Source organism: Euprymna scolopes, chromosome 12 (genome assembly GCF_053919585.1).
Source record: "Euprymna scolopes isolate OS-2025 chromosome 12, ASM5391958v1, whole genome shotgun sequence".
NCBI lineage: Eukaryota > Metazoa > Mollusca > Cephalopoda > Sepiida > Sepiolidae > Euprymna > Euprymna scolopes.
The window spans coordinates 12,519,264-12,540,953 of NC_136493.1; the positions used below are offsets into that span (position 1 = coordinate 12,519,264).

The 21,690-nt window shown below is 34.0% G+C and overlaps 1 protein-coding gene across 1 annotated transcript in view; it reads right to left on the bottom strand.

Annotated features, from left to right (window-relative positions):
- LOC145291191 (uncharacterized) overlaps window positions 1–10,658 on the bottom strand; it is a 45,512-nt gene extending 34,854 nt beyond the window's left edge. Inside the window, exon 1 of the mRNA XM_080136770.1 lies at window positions 10,132–10,658. Coding sequence (XP_079992896.1) covers window positions 10,132–10,305 — 174 coding nt within the window. The 5' untranslated portion in view covers window positions 10,306–10,658. The remainder of the gene's footprint in view (window positions 1–10,131) is intronic.
- Window positions 10,659–21,690: the final 11,032 nt, after the last annotated feature.

Below are 21,690 nucleotides of genomic sequence, written 5' to 3' on the forward strand. Positions count from 1 at the left end.
GCTGCATTTGGACTTTTCATCTATTCTATGTATATGGCATTTCAAAATATTATTGTGTGATAAATGGAAAAATACTCACACACACACACGTATATAAATGAAAGTGCCCTTGCCTGTTTGTGTGCGGAACAGTCTCTACCAAACTCCTGTCAATTTTTGGTCTACAGGCTTGAAACTTGATATATAGGGGATTTAGTCTTTAGCTGGTAAAAATAGCTGTTACCAAGTCAAAATTGAAAAAAAAAAAAAAATGGGACTTAGCGTAAATCAACTTAAAATGATCTTGTACGCATGTGCAAATATACATTTGCATGTAAAAGTCGGTTAAATTTTAACTACCCTGCACTCTCTCTCTAACAGAAGAGACGTTGCGAGCCTATCCTTGTTTTATCATTATTTCCATGGCAGGTGCTCGTCTGAACTCCAATCTCTGGTCCCCCCTCGCCAATCTTTCACGAAAAACACCTGTCTAGCTGAATAAACTGTGAAAAATTTCCCCCACTCTATATCCGTGCCTAAATCAAAATGCGGATTCCATGAACAAAGCTTCTTTCTTAGAACTGCACGCCTATGGAACTCTGTTCCGTCTGCCTGCTTCCCACCGGACTACAACTTGGATGTCTTCAAGTCCAATGTTAACAAATTCCTAATGAACCGCCCCCTTAAGTAAACATTTCATCAAATCTCCACACTAACGTAATGTACTTGCAATAACCCTTATCACTGAGTGGCTTCCGGGCCTTGATAAGTGGTGATCACTGTGTAAAAAAAAAAAAAAAAAAACAAACTATTTCTTATCGTCTGATGATAGCTTAAATGGTAACGACTAAGGCTGGAGAGTTAAAAGTTTTGGTTTCGATTCTAGCTGATGGCACCCAAGAATCCAAACCAAAACATTTAACATTTCAGCCACATTTCCTACTGTTTGAGCTATCGACAGATAGCTAAGAAAGATTTAAAATTAAAGCACTCCAAGCTATGATTGAATTTGCGCATGCACAAAAGTAATAGAAATATGTCGGCAAGTTGAAATGAACATTTTGCATTTCAACTCGCGACATATTTCCGTATGCATTATTCATTCATAAAGATTTTACTCGTTATAAACCATCCTCGGTGTATGATTACAATTTCATGTTAATTTCAGTGTTATGTGACCAGTAGTTTAAGAGTTTAGACACACATATATACATTTACTGGTTTATTTATATAGATTATTACAAGAATACACTTCTCCATGAGTGGAGCACTCTGGCAGAAAAAATGATGGTTTCTGCTTAGTGTAATGTAAAACTCTTTGATGAAAAGAATTGAGTTCTTTCAGTTACTAATATTGTAAAATTTCTAAACAACTGAATAAATTAATTTGGTTGGCAAAGGGAGGCAACTATCTTTAATAAAGTTTGACAGGGGATTATCGCCCTTTCACTTTTAAAATTTCAAGGAGGATACAAGAGGGAGAGTTAAAGAAGCTTTACATATGCTAAAAAAAGAAAAATTACTAAGCAGATCGAGCATAGAGATCAGCAGCATATGGGAACTTCTAGTTATAAAGAAAAACAAATATTGTACAAAACTTCCTTAAAATTTTAATGATAAAAGGGAGATAATCTCCTGTCAAACTTTATTAGAGTTGTCTCCCTCTACCAACCAAATGTTTTTCATGCATACAAAACTATGGCGAAAAAAAAAAAAAACAACAAAAAAACAACTCCAAGAATACAAAATCATCTATGGAGCCAGAAATTTTTCTCCTTTCTTTTCCAAGACAACAAACAACATGCCTGACAAAGGTTGAAGGCTACATAGACCGAAACATTGCACAAATCAACCCTCATCTCAAAAATTCAGAACTGAATAAATCAATATAATTGCATATATATATATATATATAAAAACTTGAAATAAAGCTCTGTCTTACAAACAGAAAAAAAAGGTACTTATGCACTTAGGTTACCATGCTGCAATAATAACATTATTTAAAAAGCCATTCTTAGCATGGGGAGGGGAAAACGTTTCTTAATTAAACTGTACTTTCACCTAACAATTTAATAAAAAAAAAGGATATCATAAAACTTTGATTTAACTTGAAAATACTAAAAAAAAAAATAGCATGGTAACATAAGTGCAAAAGCACAAAAAACATTAATTTAATTAACCTTGAGAATAATGTGGTACACTTTGTTAAAGTGTGGCGACATCTGTCAACATCTGTGTTGACACATCTGCCCCCCCCCTCTCTGCAAATATGTTAATCGAGTCAGGAGTGAAAATCCAGTGCAACAGGTCACATAAATGACCTTTAAATAATATCTCGCCTACTCGAATGTTGCAAGCTGTCTGTAACTAAAATTTTATGATCATTTCTCGTGTGCCTCAATGGATTTTTATCCTCAGCAAAATCAACAAGATTAGACAATCCTGAAATGATCCAGTCCCTGTTGATTTTGCAGTGTGTGTGTGTGTGTGGGGGGGAGTTTAGTTGTGTGCAGTTCTTCCAGGCTTTGCCTTCTCTTTTTGAGAAGGGGTTATTTTATAGCAAATCGCCTGAGGCGCTCTTACTGGGAAATGTTGATAGGACTGCCAAGACACTTTTTGCAGGCCAGAGTGCCCCTCCTCAAGGTCGCTGACCTCTCAATCCCACTTTTCAACCCTGGTATCTAAGTTCTTGCAGTGGGAGAGAAAACTAAACACCCAGTAGATGTGTTTCACGTCTCTACGTGACTTACACATAATTATTTATTATTAATCGAATATTTATTGAAATATATATGATAAACAAAAAACAGGCTTTTAACAATCCCAAGGAAAATAATTTAATTACGAGATAAAATATACCAGAATGCATTTCGATTTCTTTGTAAACAAGACAGCCATTTTAATATCTTCTTAATAGTTGAACTTTTTCAGATTTGAAAGAAATTTGAAAACCTTTAAACAGAATGTCATTTTTGGCTTTAAAATTTTTAGCAAATTCTCATTTAGTTAAGTTTTTTATTTGCTTTTTTTTTTTGTGGACCCATACGAAAGTGCCCACCCTCTAAATAATGCATGTTTTTCAGCTTTTTTTGCTTTTTTTTAAATTTTCCGACGATTATCAATTACAGACTTAAGTATCATCTTAGCAAAAAAAAAAAAAAAAAAAAAAAAAATTATGACTTTTAAAAAGGGGGTTCACTTTCTCATAACATTCTACTTCATTGCTACCTGACTTTCTGTCCATTTCTATACCAACGTGTCACATGATTAGAACGCTATAATGCGAAAGTGAACCCCTTTCTTAAAAGTCATAATTTTTTTTTTCAAACTTTTTTTTTCTGTAAATATGATACTTAAAGTCTGTAATGTTTGATAATCGCTGGGAAATACTTAATAAAAAAAGGTGAAAAACCAGCATTTTTAGTGGGTGGGCACTCTTGTACAAGTCCGCCCTTTTTTTATCACCCCCCCCCAGTTTATGGTCCTTAGAAAATTCTGAATTCATGTTATGTGTCATTAGTTTTTTCCTTGACTTGTTCATAAAGATGACAACGTTCTTATTTAGAATTACACTTATTTTAAAAACGAATTGCACGTTGCAGACGAGGTGGAGCTGCGATTAAATTCTTTAAGCTGATCATTTCTAATGGCTTATGATCGCTTTCTACTTGAAATTCACATCCATACAAGTTTTGAATTGCTTACAGCCAAAATCAACAGCTAGAAGCTCTCGCTCTATGTTTGCATATCTTTGCTCTTTTGAGGCAAATGAATTTGGTTTTCCTTCTTGCAGGAGTACTATGCCTAAATCTTTGATGCATCCACTTGTAGGTTTGTGTGTTTGAATGGACCAAAGTATGTGAGAAATATTTCCTTGCAAATCAAGTCCTTGATTTTTTTGCAGTGCTTCCTGATGGCTGGCAGTCCATTGATAATTAAATTCTTTCTTTAGTAGAACTCTCACGGGTGCAGTTAAATCAGTGGAATGAAGGGTGCAAAGTAGGCGATAATTTCTAACACCTTTTGCAACTTTATGATGTTGCTAGGGTTGGGTAGTTGTTTTATTGCGTTTACTTTGCTTCTGGTTTCATACCATCCTTGTCATAGATAGCACCAAAAAAAATTGATCTACTTTTGATCAATTGCACATTTTTCACTGTTAAAACATAACCTTTCGGTTTGTGCTATTTTCATTAACTTGTGCAGGTTGCGATCATGCTCCTACTTCGTCTTCCCATAAACAATAACATCATCATCATCAACTAGTCCAACTGTACGAGGCCATTTTTCTATTATCATGTCCATTCTCTACATAAATATGTCCTGAGCCATCACCAGACCAAAGGACATTCTTTGAAAACAGAATCTCTCAAATGGTGAGTGGAAGGTTGTTAATAATTGTGATTCTGCATCAAGTGGAATGGACCAATATCCATTTTTAGTGTCTGACTTGGACAGATCGTGCACTAGCTCCTCCATATTGGCATCTCATGATCGCTCGGTTAAGATTCTTTGGATTGAGACGTAGGCAAAGTTTTCATTCTTCTTTCAAATGTACACTATACTGCTAACCCATTCAGTTGGTCCACTAGTCGTACCTCAAATTTCTGCCAAATAATCTCTGGATCTGTTCGATCAGGATTGTTTTTGAACATCAAGGCATTGTATCTCCTAAGTTCTTCCTCGCCAAATAACAGTAGTATGTGGTCTAACTGTTTTTCGACTGAGATATTTTTCCCAGAGAAATATATCGAACAGCACTGTTTGAAAAATCTGAATGACCAGATTTTCTGAGTTCCAATACATGATTGGTTTGCATTATTTTTTTTTTTAATAGCAAAATAAATAAATAAAATATCGGATAATGATATCAATAAATTAAAATTGGCGTACTTACTTTATGCTTTGTTTGCTACGATTTCTGGTGTACATTTTTTTTCTTTTAAAATGGCGTTTGCTATTATGTGCATTTAGGAAAAAAAATGAAGACTGATCGATATGCGTATGTTTTCTTATTGCTAGTTTTTAGTCTCTGCATTCATTTTGTTGCAGATTTATTTTCTTTTTTAAATCCCGTTCGCTGCCACGATGCAATGGTATTCGGTTATCTTTGGATTATAATCAATATACATTTGTAATAGAGACATAAGTTGGGATACGTTTGAAATACAGAAATGTTTTCCATGTAGTAAGTATCGTCATCTTTGGTCGTCTCTACAATAGTGTCGTCCTCCTTTTCAACAAAGGAGTACTTTTACTCATCAGAAGTTAAAGTTCTTGAAAAAAAAAAGCCATGAACCAAGAGTTTTGGGTTAGACAGACGGTGATAGCATGTTATGAAGCACGAGTTTCGATTTGGAGGGGGAGAGAAGAACCTTACTGGAAATGATTTTGAAGTTTGCTTCTTCAGGTGGCAGTGTTTGCTTGTTCCTTAGCGAGGGAAATATTGGTAATTTTGGTTAAGGATTGTAATTTTTCAGAAAAGTTTGAGATTCACCTTAAACAATGATAGAACATTCTCATTGCTTGCCAAAAAGAAAAGGAAAATCTTGAAATACCGGCAAGTCTATCAATCCTTCCAACCTATTGGACTCATGTTTTACCAAATTCTTGTTTATTATATACCCAAGCAAGTCTACGGACATAAGCGAGTTGTGACACTTTTGTTCAATGTCCACCTATACTTTGCCACAGCATTCACGAACCTTTTCAAGTTAATGTCATGCATAGCCTGATTTTCTCTACAAACGGTAATGTTGTCTATGTAGGCAAAAGTTCTTGCATCAAAATTTGAGGACTCAGGTTGTGTTCTAGATTAGCTTCGACTCATCAACCAGGTTTTTCTCTGTTGCAACATTTTTTATATAATATAAGGGTATGACATGGCTCTATGGACAAATTTATCTTTAGTTGACCTTTGACAACTAAATATTTTTGTTTACTAGCCAAAACCACATGATTTTTAGAATATGACATCTTCGTTCTGTGAGGAGTATGTACATCATGATTTTTTGTATATTTTTAAATAAGTGTAATTCTAAATATACAACAAATTTTATGTTGATATTTGAACGTATAAGCATTCTGATTTCTCCAGATGTTTTTTAAACAGCCTTCGTTAAAAAAAAAGTGTTCTAATAAATTTTTATTGTTTAAATAATTTTACTTTGTTCATTTTATTAAAAAAGATGAAAAGATATTTTTCACTCGGTAGTGAACCTTGGAAGATTGTCAGTAAAGGAAATGCAATCGCTAAAAGATAAGCGTTTTATTATTTCTTGTCGCCACTTTGAAAAATCATTCGCGTATGCAACTGTTTCACTTGCAATGTAGAGCCCTGCATGTGTATAACTTTTATTCATGGAAGTGCCTATATATTATCTTTTTATTAGAGAGGGAGTATCTAAGGGGAATAACTCATACTATGACAGGCATTACTAACATTGTTTAGCTAAGAAGTTATTTGCATGACAGCCGCCATTATTGTAACAAGACGGATGGAGTTACTTCTCTCCAATTTGATTCTATTAATTTATAAACACACTTGACATTTTTTTGAAAACTTTACCTTATCGTTTTTCATAATTTTTGGATACTTTCATTACTGCAACATGACAATTCAGTAGATATCATTGGTTTCACTTGAAATTCAATATTTCAATTTCCGAATTTTGCTACTGTTGAAAAAATAAGGGAAGCGCCAATGCCAAGAGGTGGGTGGAAATCCGAGAGGGTAGGTTCTACCCTAAGGCGTCTTCGACTGCCATTTTACATTTGTAACAGTCGAAAATTGCTACAATCACAGGCAGGGGTGAAATGTTGCGGCTCGAGATTTAAATCTACTGTCTTCCTGGTTTGTCCAATCACAAGCCAGCTCTCAGTCATGTGACCGAGTGTATAAAACATGAAACCAGCAACAAGCTCTGTCTTTTTTCCCTCCTTTTGGCCCCAGGCTAACGTAAGTACCACAAGCCAACATAGCTATCTTCACACACAACTTTCTTTCTCATGCTACAGGACTCTTTAATCCTTTGTCCACAGGTGGCACACACACAAACTTTCTTTATCATGGTACAGGACTGCTCACGTCGATACATAGACTAGACGCATGCTCCTACAACACTTAACCACCCTGAATACTTTTCTCTTTCTTTCTCCGTTAACTGGCCGATCTAATCTATGTCTCTGGACTGTCGGCTTTGTCCCGGCTACTACCGACTACAACACGTGTACACTGAACTATTTTCTCCTTCAACAAGCCGGTATAATATTCAATCTATCCTTACACACAAGAACACTTTAAGCTACTAACCTGTTTCTATCATATACATGCTACTAACGAAAATGACAAATAAAGTTATTTTTGAAATGTTAAAATGAGACTCCCTTTCGTTGTCTTATGTTTGCACATCGATGAGGGGTGATTAGCGAATATGTAGTGGGAGGAGTAGTGGGAGGAGCTGGCCCTTGGATATATACTGAACTTGCCTTGGATCAGTTAGGTGGTTAGTAGGTAGTTGGTGCACACCACTTCATTCCATAGAGTTTTGAGGGGTGCCAACGTCGTCCGTGTTCTTCGGTGTTCCCTGTCTGCCTATATAGCTTCTTACATTGTGCATATTCATGTTACGTGACGCAGTAGGGTGTTAGCAGTGCTTCGGTGAGCATTTCATTTATTACCAGTTGGTTGCTGATGTACATGCACCATACTGAGTCTGGGCATGATAATTGCGGGATGTGGGTCTCGTTGGTTCCTTTCTGAGCTTGCCCAGCAACTCACCACAGAGTTAACGCGTCATCTGCCATCATCCAGGTGTTAACTGACTCCCGAGTTGGGGTTGCGAAATAACACTCATTTTACAATCTTTTATACCGGCTCTATCTCAGAGCATCCAGCCCAACTCGAGTTGGAATTAAATTTTTGACACTACAATAACGAAGAAGAACCTGCTTATTTCACCCGGGATAAATTACGTGACTAAAATAAGAACTATCCCCCTCCCCCAATGTATTGAATTTGTTCAGATTTGAATAACTATGAGCCACCATCGACATTTTAAAAGATCCATCGAAAGACACAAATCATGGCACTTCTGCAGTTTAACATTTATAAGTAAATTTAGAAAGCTATTCTTAACATAAGAAGGAAGTTTTGTTAAGTCTTCTCTCACGTTGTTCAGACAGAACTCTCTTAAAATGAAAACAATTTACTTGCGGATGTTAAACTGGACTAGTTCTCAAATAAAATTCAACCAAACATACAAAAAGAAAAAAAATTTGATTTAATTTCTCAAAATCGAAACAGAATCGAATCAAGACTGTAGACCTTGCGCACCCAAAGTGGCAAGTGCTCCAGATCGTTTCAGATAGAGCTTTAGAATAATCTGCTTTATTAACAAAATTGCATGACCATTTTCCATATGCCTGTATTTATCGCGGAGATGTAACTTTAATAATTACACAAAACACTCATTGAAGAAAAGAAAAAAAAAACAATAAAAAAAAAGGTAAATTTATACAAATACCGTGACAGCGAATTAGTAGAAAAAAATGTACCCTAACCCTAACCCTAACCCAGTTTTCAGATTCGTGTTCAGCACCACCGAAACGTAACAGAATACTACGTAAAAGATTTTACTAATTCGCTGTCACGGTGTTTGTATAATAATACCAAAAAAAAAACCTGAAACGACAAAATTAAACTACATTTAAAAATCTCATTTAAAAACATATTCACCCATCATAATGCATTTCGGTTTCTTCGGTCATTTTTTTGTTAATAGTTGAAAAAAAAAATGCTTTTGTTACTCTTCGAAGTTCTATCTACTTGTCTCCTCCACGAAGGCAAAATAAGACAAGCGTTTTTAATGTGGGGAACATCCAGCCCCCCCCCCAAAAAGGAGCAATCTGGATCGAAACAAAAAAAATTAAATTGCCTTAGTTGAGAAAGACTTCCCCTTCACTGACTAAAAACAGAATTAACTAAATGTAACATCGGAACAGATACTACATTTTATAATATTTATTTGCACAAAATATAAAAATATTACATAATGAACAAATTAGGCACAAGACCAATAAAAAAATGTGGGGATAATGGGTGTCGTGGCCATATTTGGTCAAAAATACTTGAACAAACTTTCTAATCCTACTCTTAACTAGAATCATCTCAGTCACCACAATACCACATTATTCACTCCAGGGCTATGCTACTAAAGATAAATTTGAAAAAAGTTTTATTTAAACTTAAATATTCCTAATCAAAAGGCTAGAAACTCTTACTCTTCGAAGTTTGAAAATAATCTGGAAGTACTGACTGAACTGTCGAATAGCAATTCAGGTTATTTTTTATTTTAATCTTTTAATTGCTGCCAAAGGATTGCGATTAACTTCACTGAAACCGGAAATGCAAACAGGGTAAAATAAAGTGCATTATTTTGGATCTCTTGCACTGCATAAAATTCGTGCAAACATGTAGCTTAATTGCCATAAATATATTTGGTGTTAATGCAGAGAGTGATCATCCGCGCTATTTTTTAAATCGTATTTCCACGTTTAATTAAAGTTTTATATGTTTTTTTTTTTTTATTCAATTGTAAGGTTAAAGTACAGAATAGGTACAAAACACGCTCCCCTCCCCATGTTAAGAATGGCTTTTTAAATAATAACGTTATTATTTTAGCACGGATGGATCACTCTCTGCATGAGTACCGAAAATTGATACACGAAATATCTCCTTATAACATACGTAATTATTTCAGCACGGTAACAGATGCATAAGTATCATATATATATATATATATATATATATATATATATATATATATATATATATATATATTTATATATATATAAATATATATATATATATATATAAATTTAGAAAGCAATTCATTCATAACATGGGGGGGGGATGTTTAGTAACTATTCTGTACTTTCACCTTACAATTTAATAAACAAAAATACCGTAAAAATTGACTTCCACTCGCAAAATATTATTAAAAAAAATAGCGCGATAATAGATCCACAATCACACACACACACACACACACACACACACACACACACACACATATATATATATGAGAGAGAGAGAGAGAGAGAGAGAGAGAGAGAGAGAGAGAGAATAAAAAAATTGTTTTGTTTACTTACATGGATCATTTTACTAGCAACTAGCTTGAATCCTTTTTGTTCAAATCGGCTCAAAATTTGTCCGATAAGTCCACGTTGGACGCCATCGGGTTTGATAGCAAGAAAGGTTCTTTCTCGAACTTCGGCCATGACTGGACAGAAAGCGGACAGTATTGATAGAAGCGTGGCTACCATGTGACAGACGAGGACGGATGATGATGATGATGATGATAATAATAAGTTGCCCACTCGTACGTAAAGCCTTCCGAGCACTACTTACTCGGCGTTTCAAAACTAAAAATAGTCCGGAATACAACGACCGCCTTCTCACTACAATTAACGAATAGTTGAACAGCAAGAGGGACACGGGGAGTAGTTTGGCAGGGCAGAGATGGCTGATAATCTGAGGCTTTTGTTGAGCCGATTATCGTAATTTGTCAATGAAATCAATGACGATGCGGCGCAGAGCGGCAAGGTGCTCGTTAACTTACAATTATAAACGCAAAGTGGTTGGGAAAAGGGCGCGTAACTCTCCACACAATGTTATTGGTAAATCTTTGAGTCACGATTTTATTTATTTATTTTAAATATTTATTACAAACCCATCCTCTAATTATTATTACCTTTGTTGGAACCAATAAAAAAAAACATTTTGTTTTAATAAATTCTTGATGTACCATTGTACCTATATATAGTACTATAAAGAGGGCATGTGTATCTTAGTGATCGTTTAAACTAACGCATTTAAGGTGCTAACATTATCGCGTACTTATGTGTCATATAGAAATAAATATAAATTCCAAAAAATGACAAGATGACTCTAACTCAGAAGGTAAAAAATATTCTATTTTTCTAAAAAAGAAACAAAAAAGAAACCATTGAATATTTCATAAAGTAATATATTATATATAATACTAATAAATTCAAAACAATGAAACAATAACTTTTTGTATTATTTTATGGAAAAAAAAAAAAAAAAATTAATCATAATGCGAATTTTTTTATCGGACAGTTTGCTGCCGACTTTGAGTCGCCTATTCTTTTGGTCCACCAATTACGATAAATGATCCAGTAGAAGATGTGCGAGATGTATTTTTAAGAAAAGAAAGAAAAAATCAGCCACAATGACGTCCTTTAAAAATTGGCAGACTCTTAATTTAAGTCAATTTAAATCAAGGGAGATAAGTCAGTTTGTCATACTGAACTGGTAGCACAGCTCTTCCACACTAAAACATCCAATAAAACTCGATAATTCGATGAATTCTATTTTTACTTGTAATTATTTTTCTACGGGATTTTCTGTAAATTTTAAAATTTATACTAAATTCGACATGACACGTAAGCACGTAATAATGTTTCCACCTGAAATGCGCTGCTTTAAAAGATCACCAATCTACACAAGCAGTCAAAGAGGTATCATCAATAAGATTCTACATTTTTAGGCGATTACATTTAAATAAGTTAAAGAAATAATGGTTATGTGTGAAGGCCGCAGGCGGAGAAGAATGCGAGAAAAATTCTGTACAAGCAATAAAAATTGTTTTTATTTTGCTTTTGTTAAATATTATTAAATAAATGATGAATCATTTCCATTTAAAATCCATTTAGTATTATGCATGTAAAATTGAGAAAAGTGCGCGAGCCTTTTCAAGTCTCACACAAAAACACGCGTTCACATTTCAAGCTATATTTCTTGTCATATACAAACGCGCAAGTGTTACACCTAAAACAGTCACTTTTCAACAGTAAATAAACGACACGTTTATCTTATCCAGAAATTGAGTTTTGTTTCCGTCATTCCATTCGTTTCATTATTTATTAGGATATATATATCCTAGTCCTCCACAAAAGCATCGAAGTGTATCAACATTATGTGAATATAAGTGAAATCAAAACAAAATGGCCACCAGATTTGAGCTGATGTCGTGTTTATCTAAAAATGAAACTTGAATTTAAACTTGAAATGATTCCTCATCTAATCATATATAATAATAACTAGTGGGACCTGTGGAAATTCCACAGCGGCATCTTTCATATGAAATATATATGTTGCTACGCATTCTGTGGACATTCAGCCACAATATTATTGTAGCCCTTTTGTTAAAACTCTAAAATTATTTATCTAAAGTAATCTGGTTAATGTAGTGTCAGAATATATCTGGTTATTACGATTTATCTCCAATATCCTTATAAGAGTCTGTGACATAGTCCCATTCTATGGACGGCTGGCACGAATGGAAACCCAACAATATCATTACAACAACTGTAGACAGAACAGATACTATTCTTGGATCCTAGCTAAAAGACTAAGAAGGTATATTTTAGTTTCACATATGGTCCAAAAGTGACATCATTTATTTTATTAATTTTTATTTTAAATTGCGTCTTCGGTAATCGGAAGATCCTATTCATAAAAAGGAGGATAGAAGGTGAGAACATACTACGAACATTAAATCAGAATATCCTATATACTAATTTCATGTTCGTAATATGTTATCACCTTCTATTCTACTTTTTAAATAAATAGCATCTCCCTATCGAATAATTTATAATCTGGAAACCGTAACACATGTACGTACATTAAAGGTACTATGGTATTAATATTTAGATAATGAAAATAGAACAAAAATCAACAACATAAAATTACCGATTCTGATAAAATTACCGATTCTAATAAAATTACTGATTCTGATAAAATTACCGATTCTGATACAATTACCGATTCTGATAAAATTACCGATTCTGATACAATTACCGATTCTGATAAAATTACCGATTCTGATACAATTACAGATTCTGATACAATTAGTGATTCTGATAAAATTACTGATTCTGATAAAATTACCGATTCTGATAAAAGTAGCGATTCTGATACAATTACTGATTCTGATACAATTAGTGATTCTGATACACTTAACGATTGTGATAAATATTACGGATTCTAATACAATTACTGATTAGATACACTTAACGATTGTGATTAAAATTACCGATTCTGATACAATTACCGATTCTGATACAATTACTGATTCTGATACAATTAACGATTGTGATTAAAATTACCGATTCTGATACAATTACTGATTCTGATACAATTACCAATTCTGATACAATTACTGATTCTGATAAAATTACTGATTCTGATACAATTACCGATTCTGATACAATTACTGATTCTGATAAAATTACTGATTCTGATACAATTACCGATTCTGATCGATTACTGATTCTGATACAATTAACGATTGTGATTAAAATTACCGATTCTGATACAATTACTGATTCTGATACAATTAACGATTCTGATACAATTACTGATTCTGATAAAATTACTGATTCTGATACAATTACTGATTCTGATACAATTAACGATTGTGATTAAAATTACCGATTCTGATACAATTACTGATTCTGATACAATTACCAATTCTGATACAATTACTGATTCTGATAAAATTACTGATTCTGATACAATTACCGATTCTGATACAATTACTGATTCTGATAAAATTACTGATTCTGATACAATTACCGATTCTGATCGATTACTGATTCTGATACAATTAACGATTGTGATTAAAATTACCGATTCTGATACAATTACTGATTCTGATACAATTACCGATTCTGATACAATTACTGATTCTGATAAAATTACTGATTCTGATACAATTACCGATTCTGATACAATTACTGATTCTGATAAAATTACCAATTCTGATACAATTACCGATTCTGATAAAATTACTGATTCTGATAAAATTACCAATTCTGATACAATTACCGATTCTGATACAATTACTGATTCTGATACAATTACCGATTCTGATAAAATTACAGATTCTGATAAAATTACTGATTCTGATACAGTTAACGATTCTAATACAATTACCGATTCTGATAAAATTACTGATTCTGATAAAATTACCAATTCTGATACAATTACCGATTCTGATACACTTAACGATTGTGATTAAAATTACTGATTCTGATAAAATTACTGATTCTGATACAATTACCGATTCTGATACAATTACTGATTCTGATAAAATTACTGATTCTGATACAATTACCGATTCTGATACAATTACCGATTCTGATACAATTACTGATTCTGATACAATTACCGATTCTGATAAAATTACAGATTCTGATAAAATTACTGATTATGATGAAATTACCGATTCTGATACAATTACCGATTGTGATTAAAATTACCGATTCTGATACTATTACTGATTCTGATACACTTAACGATTGTGATTATAATTACCGATTCTGATAAAATTACTGATTCTGATACAATTACCGATTCTGATAAAATTACAGATTCTGATAAAATTACTGATTCTGATACAATTACTGATTCTGATAAAATTACCGATTCTGATACAATTACTGATTCTGATAAAATTACCGATTCTGATACAATTACCGATTCTGATACAATTACTGATTCTGATACAATTACCGATTCTGATAAAATTACCGATTCTGATACAATTACTGATTCTGATACAATTACTGATTTTGATACAATTACTGATTCTGATAAAATTACTGATTCTGATACAATTACCGATTCTGATAAAATTACCGATTCTGATACAATTACCGATTCTGATACAATTACCGATTCTGATACAATTACTGATTCTGATAAAATTACTGATTCTGATACAATTACCGATTCTGATACAATTACTGATTCTGATAAAATTACTGATTCTGATACAATTACCGATTCTGATACAATTACTGATTCTGATAAAATTACTGATTCTGATACAATTACCGATTCTGATACAATTACTGATTCTGATACAATTAACGATTGTGATTAAAATTACCGATTCTGATACAATTACTGATTCTGATACAATTACCGATTCTGATACAATTACTGATTCTGATAAAATTACTGATTCTGATACAATTACCGATTCTGATACAATTACTGATTCTGATACAGTTAACGATTCTAATACAATTACCGATTCTGATAAAATTACTGATTCTGATAAAATTACCAATTCTGATACAATTACCGATTCTGATACAATTACTGATTCTGATACACTTAACGATTGTGATTAAAATTACTGATTCTGATAAAATTACTGATTCTGATACAATTACCGATTCTGATACAATTACTGATTCTGATAAAATTACTGATTCTGATACAATTACCGATTCTGATACAGTTACTGATTCTGATAAAATTACCGATTCTGATACAATTACTGATTCTGATACAATTACCGATTCTGATAAAATTACCAATTCTGATACAATTACCGATTCTGATACAATTACTGATTCTGATACAATTACCGATTCTGATTAAATTACAGATTCTGATAAAATTACTGATTCTGATAAAATTACCAATTCTGATACAATTACCGATTCTGGTACAATTACCGATTCTGATACAATTACTGATTCTGATACAATTACCGATTCTGATACAATTACTGATTCTGATAAAATTACCGATTCTGATACAATTACCGATTCTGATACAATTACCGATTCTGATACAATTACTGATTCTGATACAATTACCGATTCTGATTAAATTACAGATTCTGATAAAATTACTGATTATGATGAAATTACCGATTCTGATAAAATTACCGATTGTGATTAAAATTACCGATTCTGATACTATTACTGATTCTGATACAATTACTGATTCTGATAAAATTACCAATTCTAATAACGTTACCGATTGTGATTCTTTATAAATCTCTAAATATTTAACTTAAAATTTTTTTTTTTCCTGATTACGATAAAAACATGTTAAATGTGTACATATTTTATCTAACGTAAAAACACACTTGTGGGTGGGTGATCTATAGATTTTAATTTTACTGGTCGTTTAAAATTAATAAATATTAATTTTTTATTATCACCCCCAGCAGTGGAAGATTTTGTTTTGAATCAAATAAAAAAGATAATTAAAGGAATCGTTTTTGGCATCGGAAAATGGGCACAAATGTTTCTGATTCTGATACTGATTCCGATACTGATTCCGATACTGATTCCAGTACCGATTCTGATACCGATTCTGATACTGATTCTGATACCGATTCTGATACCTCCAAAAGTTCTGATTTTTCTGATTCCTAATTCCGATTCTGATTAATCGTTTCAACACTAATTTAAATTGTTAATTTTTTATTGTTAATTCATCCCAAACAAGGCACAGTGCTACTTGCGTAATGTTATGACCCTTTTAGGCTGTGATCATAGCATAGTATCTGTTTACTGTGGCAAGCGGGGTCAATGGTCAAAACATTATTATTATTGTTGTTGTATTATTATTAATTGCTTTGAGTGACAGATGGTCACTGAATCAGTTATTATGATTAGAAGAATAAACAATTAAATTGGAGAAGAAATGATTGATGTGTGAATCGCAAAAGAAATGTGAAAATAGAAAATAGATGTAAACATCCTTTTGGATTTGGATAAACAAATAACTAGATGGAAACATTAGGTTTGTCTGAGACACGCAATTAGGTGAAGTAAGAGAACACATGATGTAGTTAGTTTTGGAGAGATTCAGAGAGTTGAGATTTGACCACCAGAGCGGACAGACGTCTAGACAGGGGTGGACAGACAGCTAGGAGCGGGCTGTAAGAATAGAAAATGTAGACAAACTGCAGATCCTGTGAAAACCATTTGAGACAACTGTAATAAATTTATATTATAAAAATATAAAGAGTTGTTTTATGGTTTCACAAGTAAGAACAGATGTCTCAATTGGATGGTGCTGATCGTTTCATGGTTCGTCATGGAGCATCGGGAAGATAGAAGAACTCTTCAAGAAAAAAGGTATGAAGCATATATTATTCTTCTTATATATGAACTGTAAAAATATCCCGTGTGATAAGTCTGATACAACATGATTCAGTTTACACGTCAATATCATGTCCTCCTGGCTAAACAACATACATACGATTTATACGTTTATTATCTGTCTGTTAAAAGAACAATATCTCACATCCACTAGATAACACATGACACGTTTTAATATATCTCTTTGTTAATATAATCTCCTACAATATACAACACTTGGACATAAGGAATTACTATTAAGAATCAATTTCACAGGAATACTATGCAGGGAGTTGAGTAGCGAGATGTCTGTTCATACTACACTAAAAAAGTTTCCAGACTTTTTTTGTGCAGGCATTTAAAATTGTCATAGACGCTTGAAAATTCAGTATGTTATTGCTATACATCTTATAAGATGACTGATTAATTTTTATAATTCAGGTTCAAAGGAACAGCTATAACAAGAATTGGAATACATCCTACTAAAGCCTGATTATCACAGCTGTTGGATTTCAAAAATGCAATCTGGACGTGAGGACATTTTAGAAGAACTATATGCAATAAAATTCTGTTTTAAACTTGTCCAAAATGCCACAGAAATGTATGGAATGGTTTAGACTACTTTTCGACCATCTTGCATGAATCGAACATCAGTTTTTGAGTGGCATAAGAGATTCAAGGAAGGCAGAGAGCCTGTGAGGGATGATGAGAGGGGTGGGATAAGTAAGGAAGTCAGAACACGAGAGTTGATTGGCCAAATAAAGAATTTCATAGATAAGGACCATCGGGTGTCTATAGAGACAATAAGTGCACAGTTTGATGTCAGTGTGGGAACTGTACACACAATTATTTGCAAGGAACTGAAGATGTGGAAGATTTGCGTGAAGTGCTCAGAACAGACCAGAAAGAAAGATGAAATGATCGAGCTGATCAATTCAGACTTCACAGTTCTTGATGCTCTGGTGATCTGCGATAAAAGCTGGATTTACTACTACGACCCAGAGAGGCTGTCGTAATGGGACAACAGAAGAGATGAAAGAGGCTGTGATGATGGTCATTGACACGCTCACACAAAAGGACTCTCATGAGGCTTTCCAGAAGTTGTTGGAATGGTACAACAAATGCATTGCAGCTAAAGGGGATTAAAGTACACGTGCATACTATCAATAAAAGTCCTCGATACGAAAAAAGTCTACCTTCAACTTTTTATTTTGTTTTATGTCATTTGTTTGTGTATAATTTACTACTATATCACAGTTTTGCCAGAACCTCATCCGATTCATGTACCTCTCAATCATATTTTAACAGGAAGACGCGACATTGCTCGGGATTGAATGATGATTGACGGATGTTCTACACTTCCAATAACGAAATCAGTGAAGTTGCCCATTTTTCAATCAAATCAATTGATTGCCTGTTATAGTCGGGGATCCACTGCAGTGCACTGGGATGAAGCTTCACATACCTCCTGAAGTGACTTAGTCCACAATACATTATAGTCTACATTGCACTGTAGAGAATCTACTGTTGATTTTATGATATTACTACATTGCACTGTAGAGAATCTACTGTTGATTTTATGATATTACTACATTGCACTGTAGAGAATCTACTGCTGATTTTATGATATTACTACATTGCACTGTAGAGAATCTACTGTTGATTTTATGATATTACTAGTGGGTGGGGGCGGCTTTGTCCGGTCGTAAAATACGCTTAAATATAATATTTTAATTCGTCCAGATTTCGTATATATTATCATAGAATCGTGATTTCCAAAAAAAAAAAAAAAGAAAAAGTATTCCATCAGCTAGAATCATAACCGAAAACATTCAGCTTAGTTTATTTCAATCAGTTCACGTTGATAGAGTGGTAACGTCATCAGCTTTGAAATTATTAGAGTATAAGGCTTTTTGGCATCTGATGAGTTTGCGTAGGGGTGGGATTTCACTGCTTGTCGGGTTTGTTGGGGGTATCTATGTGGCACTATTTCCTTGTGCCACTGTTTCTAACACACTCTGCAGCATGGACGGGTGGTAAATTGTCCATGAGCGTAGAGATACAAAGAAACCCCTTCCCATAATTCCCTTGCTATCTTTCTGTCTCTTTCCTGCACGACCACCATGATGTGAGGACGCATATTTTGTCTCTCCGTAAATGAGGGGGGCACCCCCTCCCTCAACACTAGTTAGGGTAGTTTAGTTAGCTTCGAAAAGCCTATTATCCATTTTTAATCGTAAAAATGAATTGTAAATTGTTTTTTGTAATATATATTGTATTTCTAAGGTAAAATAAAATAGTTAGTCATACCTTATGTATATTACAATTGTGTCGCGTGTCATTTTTCTTGTGTCTGCCATGAATGCCTTCATAAATGTCTGAAGTCGAAAGGCGGCCCTGAGGACAAAGAGATGAAGATTCCCATCAGAACGCCACCAGGGTGAAGAGATCATCTTGAGAAAGGAAAGGAGCCACACCCAGATCCAACATCTCAGGTATGATTTTCTTCTTGCTATTCAGACCCTAATGACTGGCCCATCTTCATATCTTCATGAGACCGCTTTAAGACATTTACTGTAACACGTCTGTCGGTCACACCTCAGTGACCGGCTGATTGTGGTATATCTATGTCAAGGGGTACAAAGACTTGTAGTTCGTCGGAGCACATTTCCATCAAAATTATTGTAAAACAGGCAACATTTTGTCGATGGGACAGAGGTTGAAGACTAGTTGACAGTACGGGATCTTTTGGCGACTCTCTTTTGAACCCTGGCTAAGAGTGAGAGACTAGTAGCAGATCCACCAGCCCAAATGTGGCAACAATACTCCATAATATGTGCGAATGGTGGCCTTGTAGATGTACAGGATACTTTCAGGCATAAGTAACTTTCTTGCACAGTAAAGAGCTCACCTTTTTCGCAGCAGCCTTTGCAATGCTCCAAATGTATCTGTTCCAACTCATGTTCCCTATGAACGTTAAGCCGAGGAGTTTGAAAGAAGTATTTTCAGGTAATGTATCATTAGACATGGCTCATTAGTAATTGAGAAGGTTTCTTGTTATTATCATAGGAAAGAAGCTTAGTCTTGGCAGTATTGAATGTGACCATCCATTTATGCCTCCATTCCACTAGAGATTTCACAGTTGATCCACGAAGCTACAGCTTTTGACCCCTTACTGAAATCAATGTTACACTTTCTCTGCATAAAATGTCCGGAGCTTTCTTTCATCGAATTTTATTGATTATCGATCATCGACGCTTATCAAACACATAAAGTACATTCTGGTGAAACTTCATAAAAATCGGTCCAGCCGTTTTGGAGTCCCTAGGAAACACATAACGACAAAGTTCTTTTTATATAATAATAGAAATTATCTGCAGAACCAGAAATTATTTCAGTGTTTGCATCAACCATCAGAACACCAACTGCTTTGCAGATGATCCACGAGGCTACAGCTTTTGACTCATTACTGAAATCAGTGTTGAACATTTTCTGTATAAAATGGCTTAAGCCTTTTGTATGATAGGAATGCTTTGTTGAGGCAAAATGTGTCCAATCATATCTCAAGTGAGAAAGTGTCATTTTGTGTATTTTGTACATTGGTTTCTGTGAGATGTAAGCACACATTCATCTAATGACAGACAATTAAACAAATGCTACTAATGGTAGTTCATTTATTCTGTTACATATTAGTGACCTGACTTCAGTAGCGATTAAGTTAGCTAGTGTGAATTTTAACAAGGGTACCATTTAGTACATGTCAGAATAATCTTAATCTGCAAACAAAATTGTTCTTGCAGACAGGTGGCGTAAAGTTGAGGCAGGGGGCAGAGGTCAAACGGTGTAGATAAAACAAGTCGAACGTTGATGGCTGATGAATGACTTCACGTTTTTTCGTTTGCAATCGTGGCAAATGCTACTTTGATGTTTGTCTGTGTGTGTCACTCATTTCGTTAAGTTAGGAAGTTAAAATTAAGAAGTAAACAGCTAGCTAAAATAACATTTCCCTCTCTCCTAAGTCCATTCTCTCCAAATAAAACCTTGAAGAAAACTCCCAGCGAACGTCTCCTTGTATTACTTTGTGAAAAGAGTTTTATCCATCTTTAAACAGATGAGATGATCGATGGCCACTCATGAAATGTGGCGAAGAAAAATAGCATCAGATATGGCGATAAAAGACCATGTATAAACACCCCATATATATGCATGAAGATTTTAATTTGTTATTAAAAATTTATAGACGAAACTCTATTGAACTGGAAAGTCTGATTATGAATGAAAGCCATTCATGCAGTTGCACAAACTTACAAATGGAACGGTCATTCAGCTGTTATTATGGTGCAGTAGTTCAAACCTAGTTTGGTTCGACATGCAATTAGTCGTGACTATCATGTTGCAGAAAAATCAACACACAGGAAATTTAGATCCAATGAAGGTGAGGTTACAACAAAAAACATTAATAGCACAAACCTCACATGGGAAATGTAACATTATCACATGAGCATTTTGGGGCGTGGTGTGAGCATGACGTCATGGACTCAAATGTATATGTAGAGATTAAGATTTGAAAGAAGGAGAAGAAAAAATAAAAAAATAAATGTGGGAAGTTATGCTTGATAAACACACAGCGGTTCTTTCTTTGATTGAGAGCCAGCTGTGTTTGGTGCCGTGTATTGACAGCCAGCTGTGTCTGGTCCTATGTCAAAAACTTTCCCCACTCTTTACCTATGC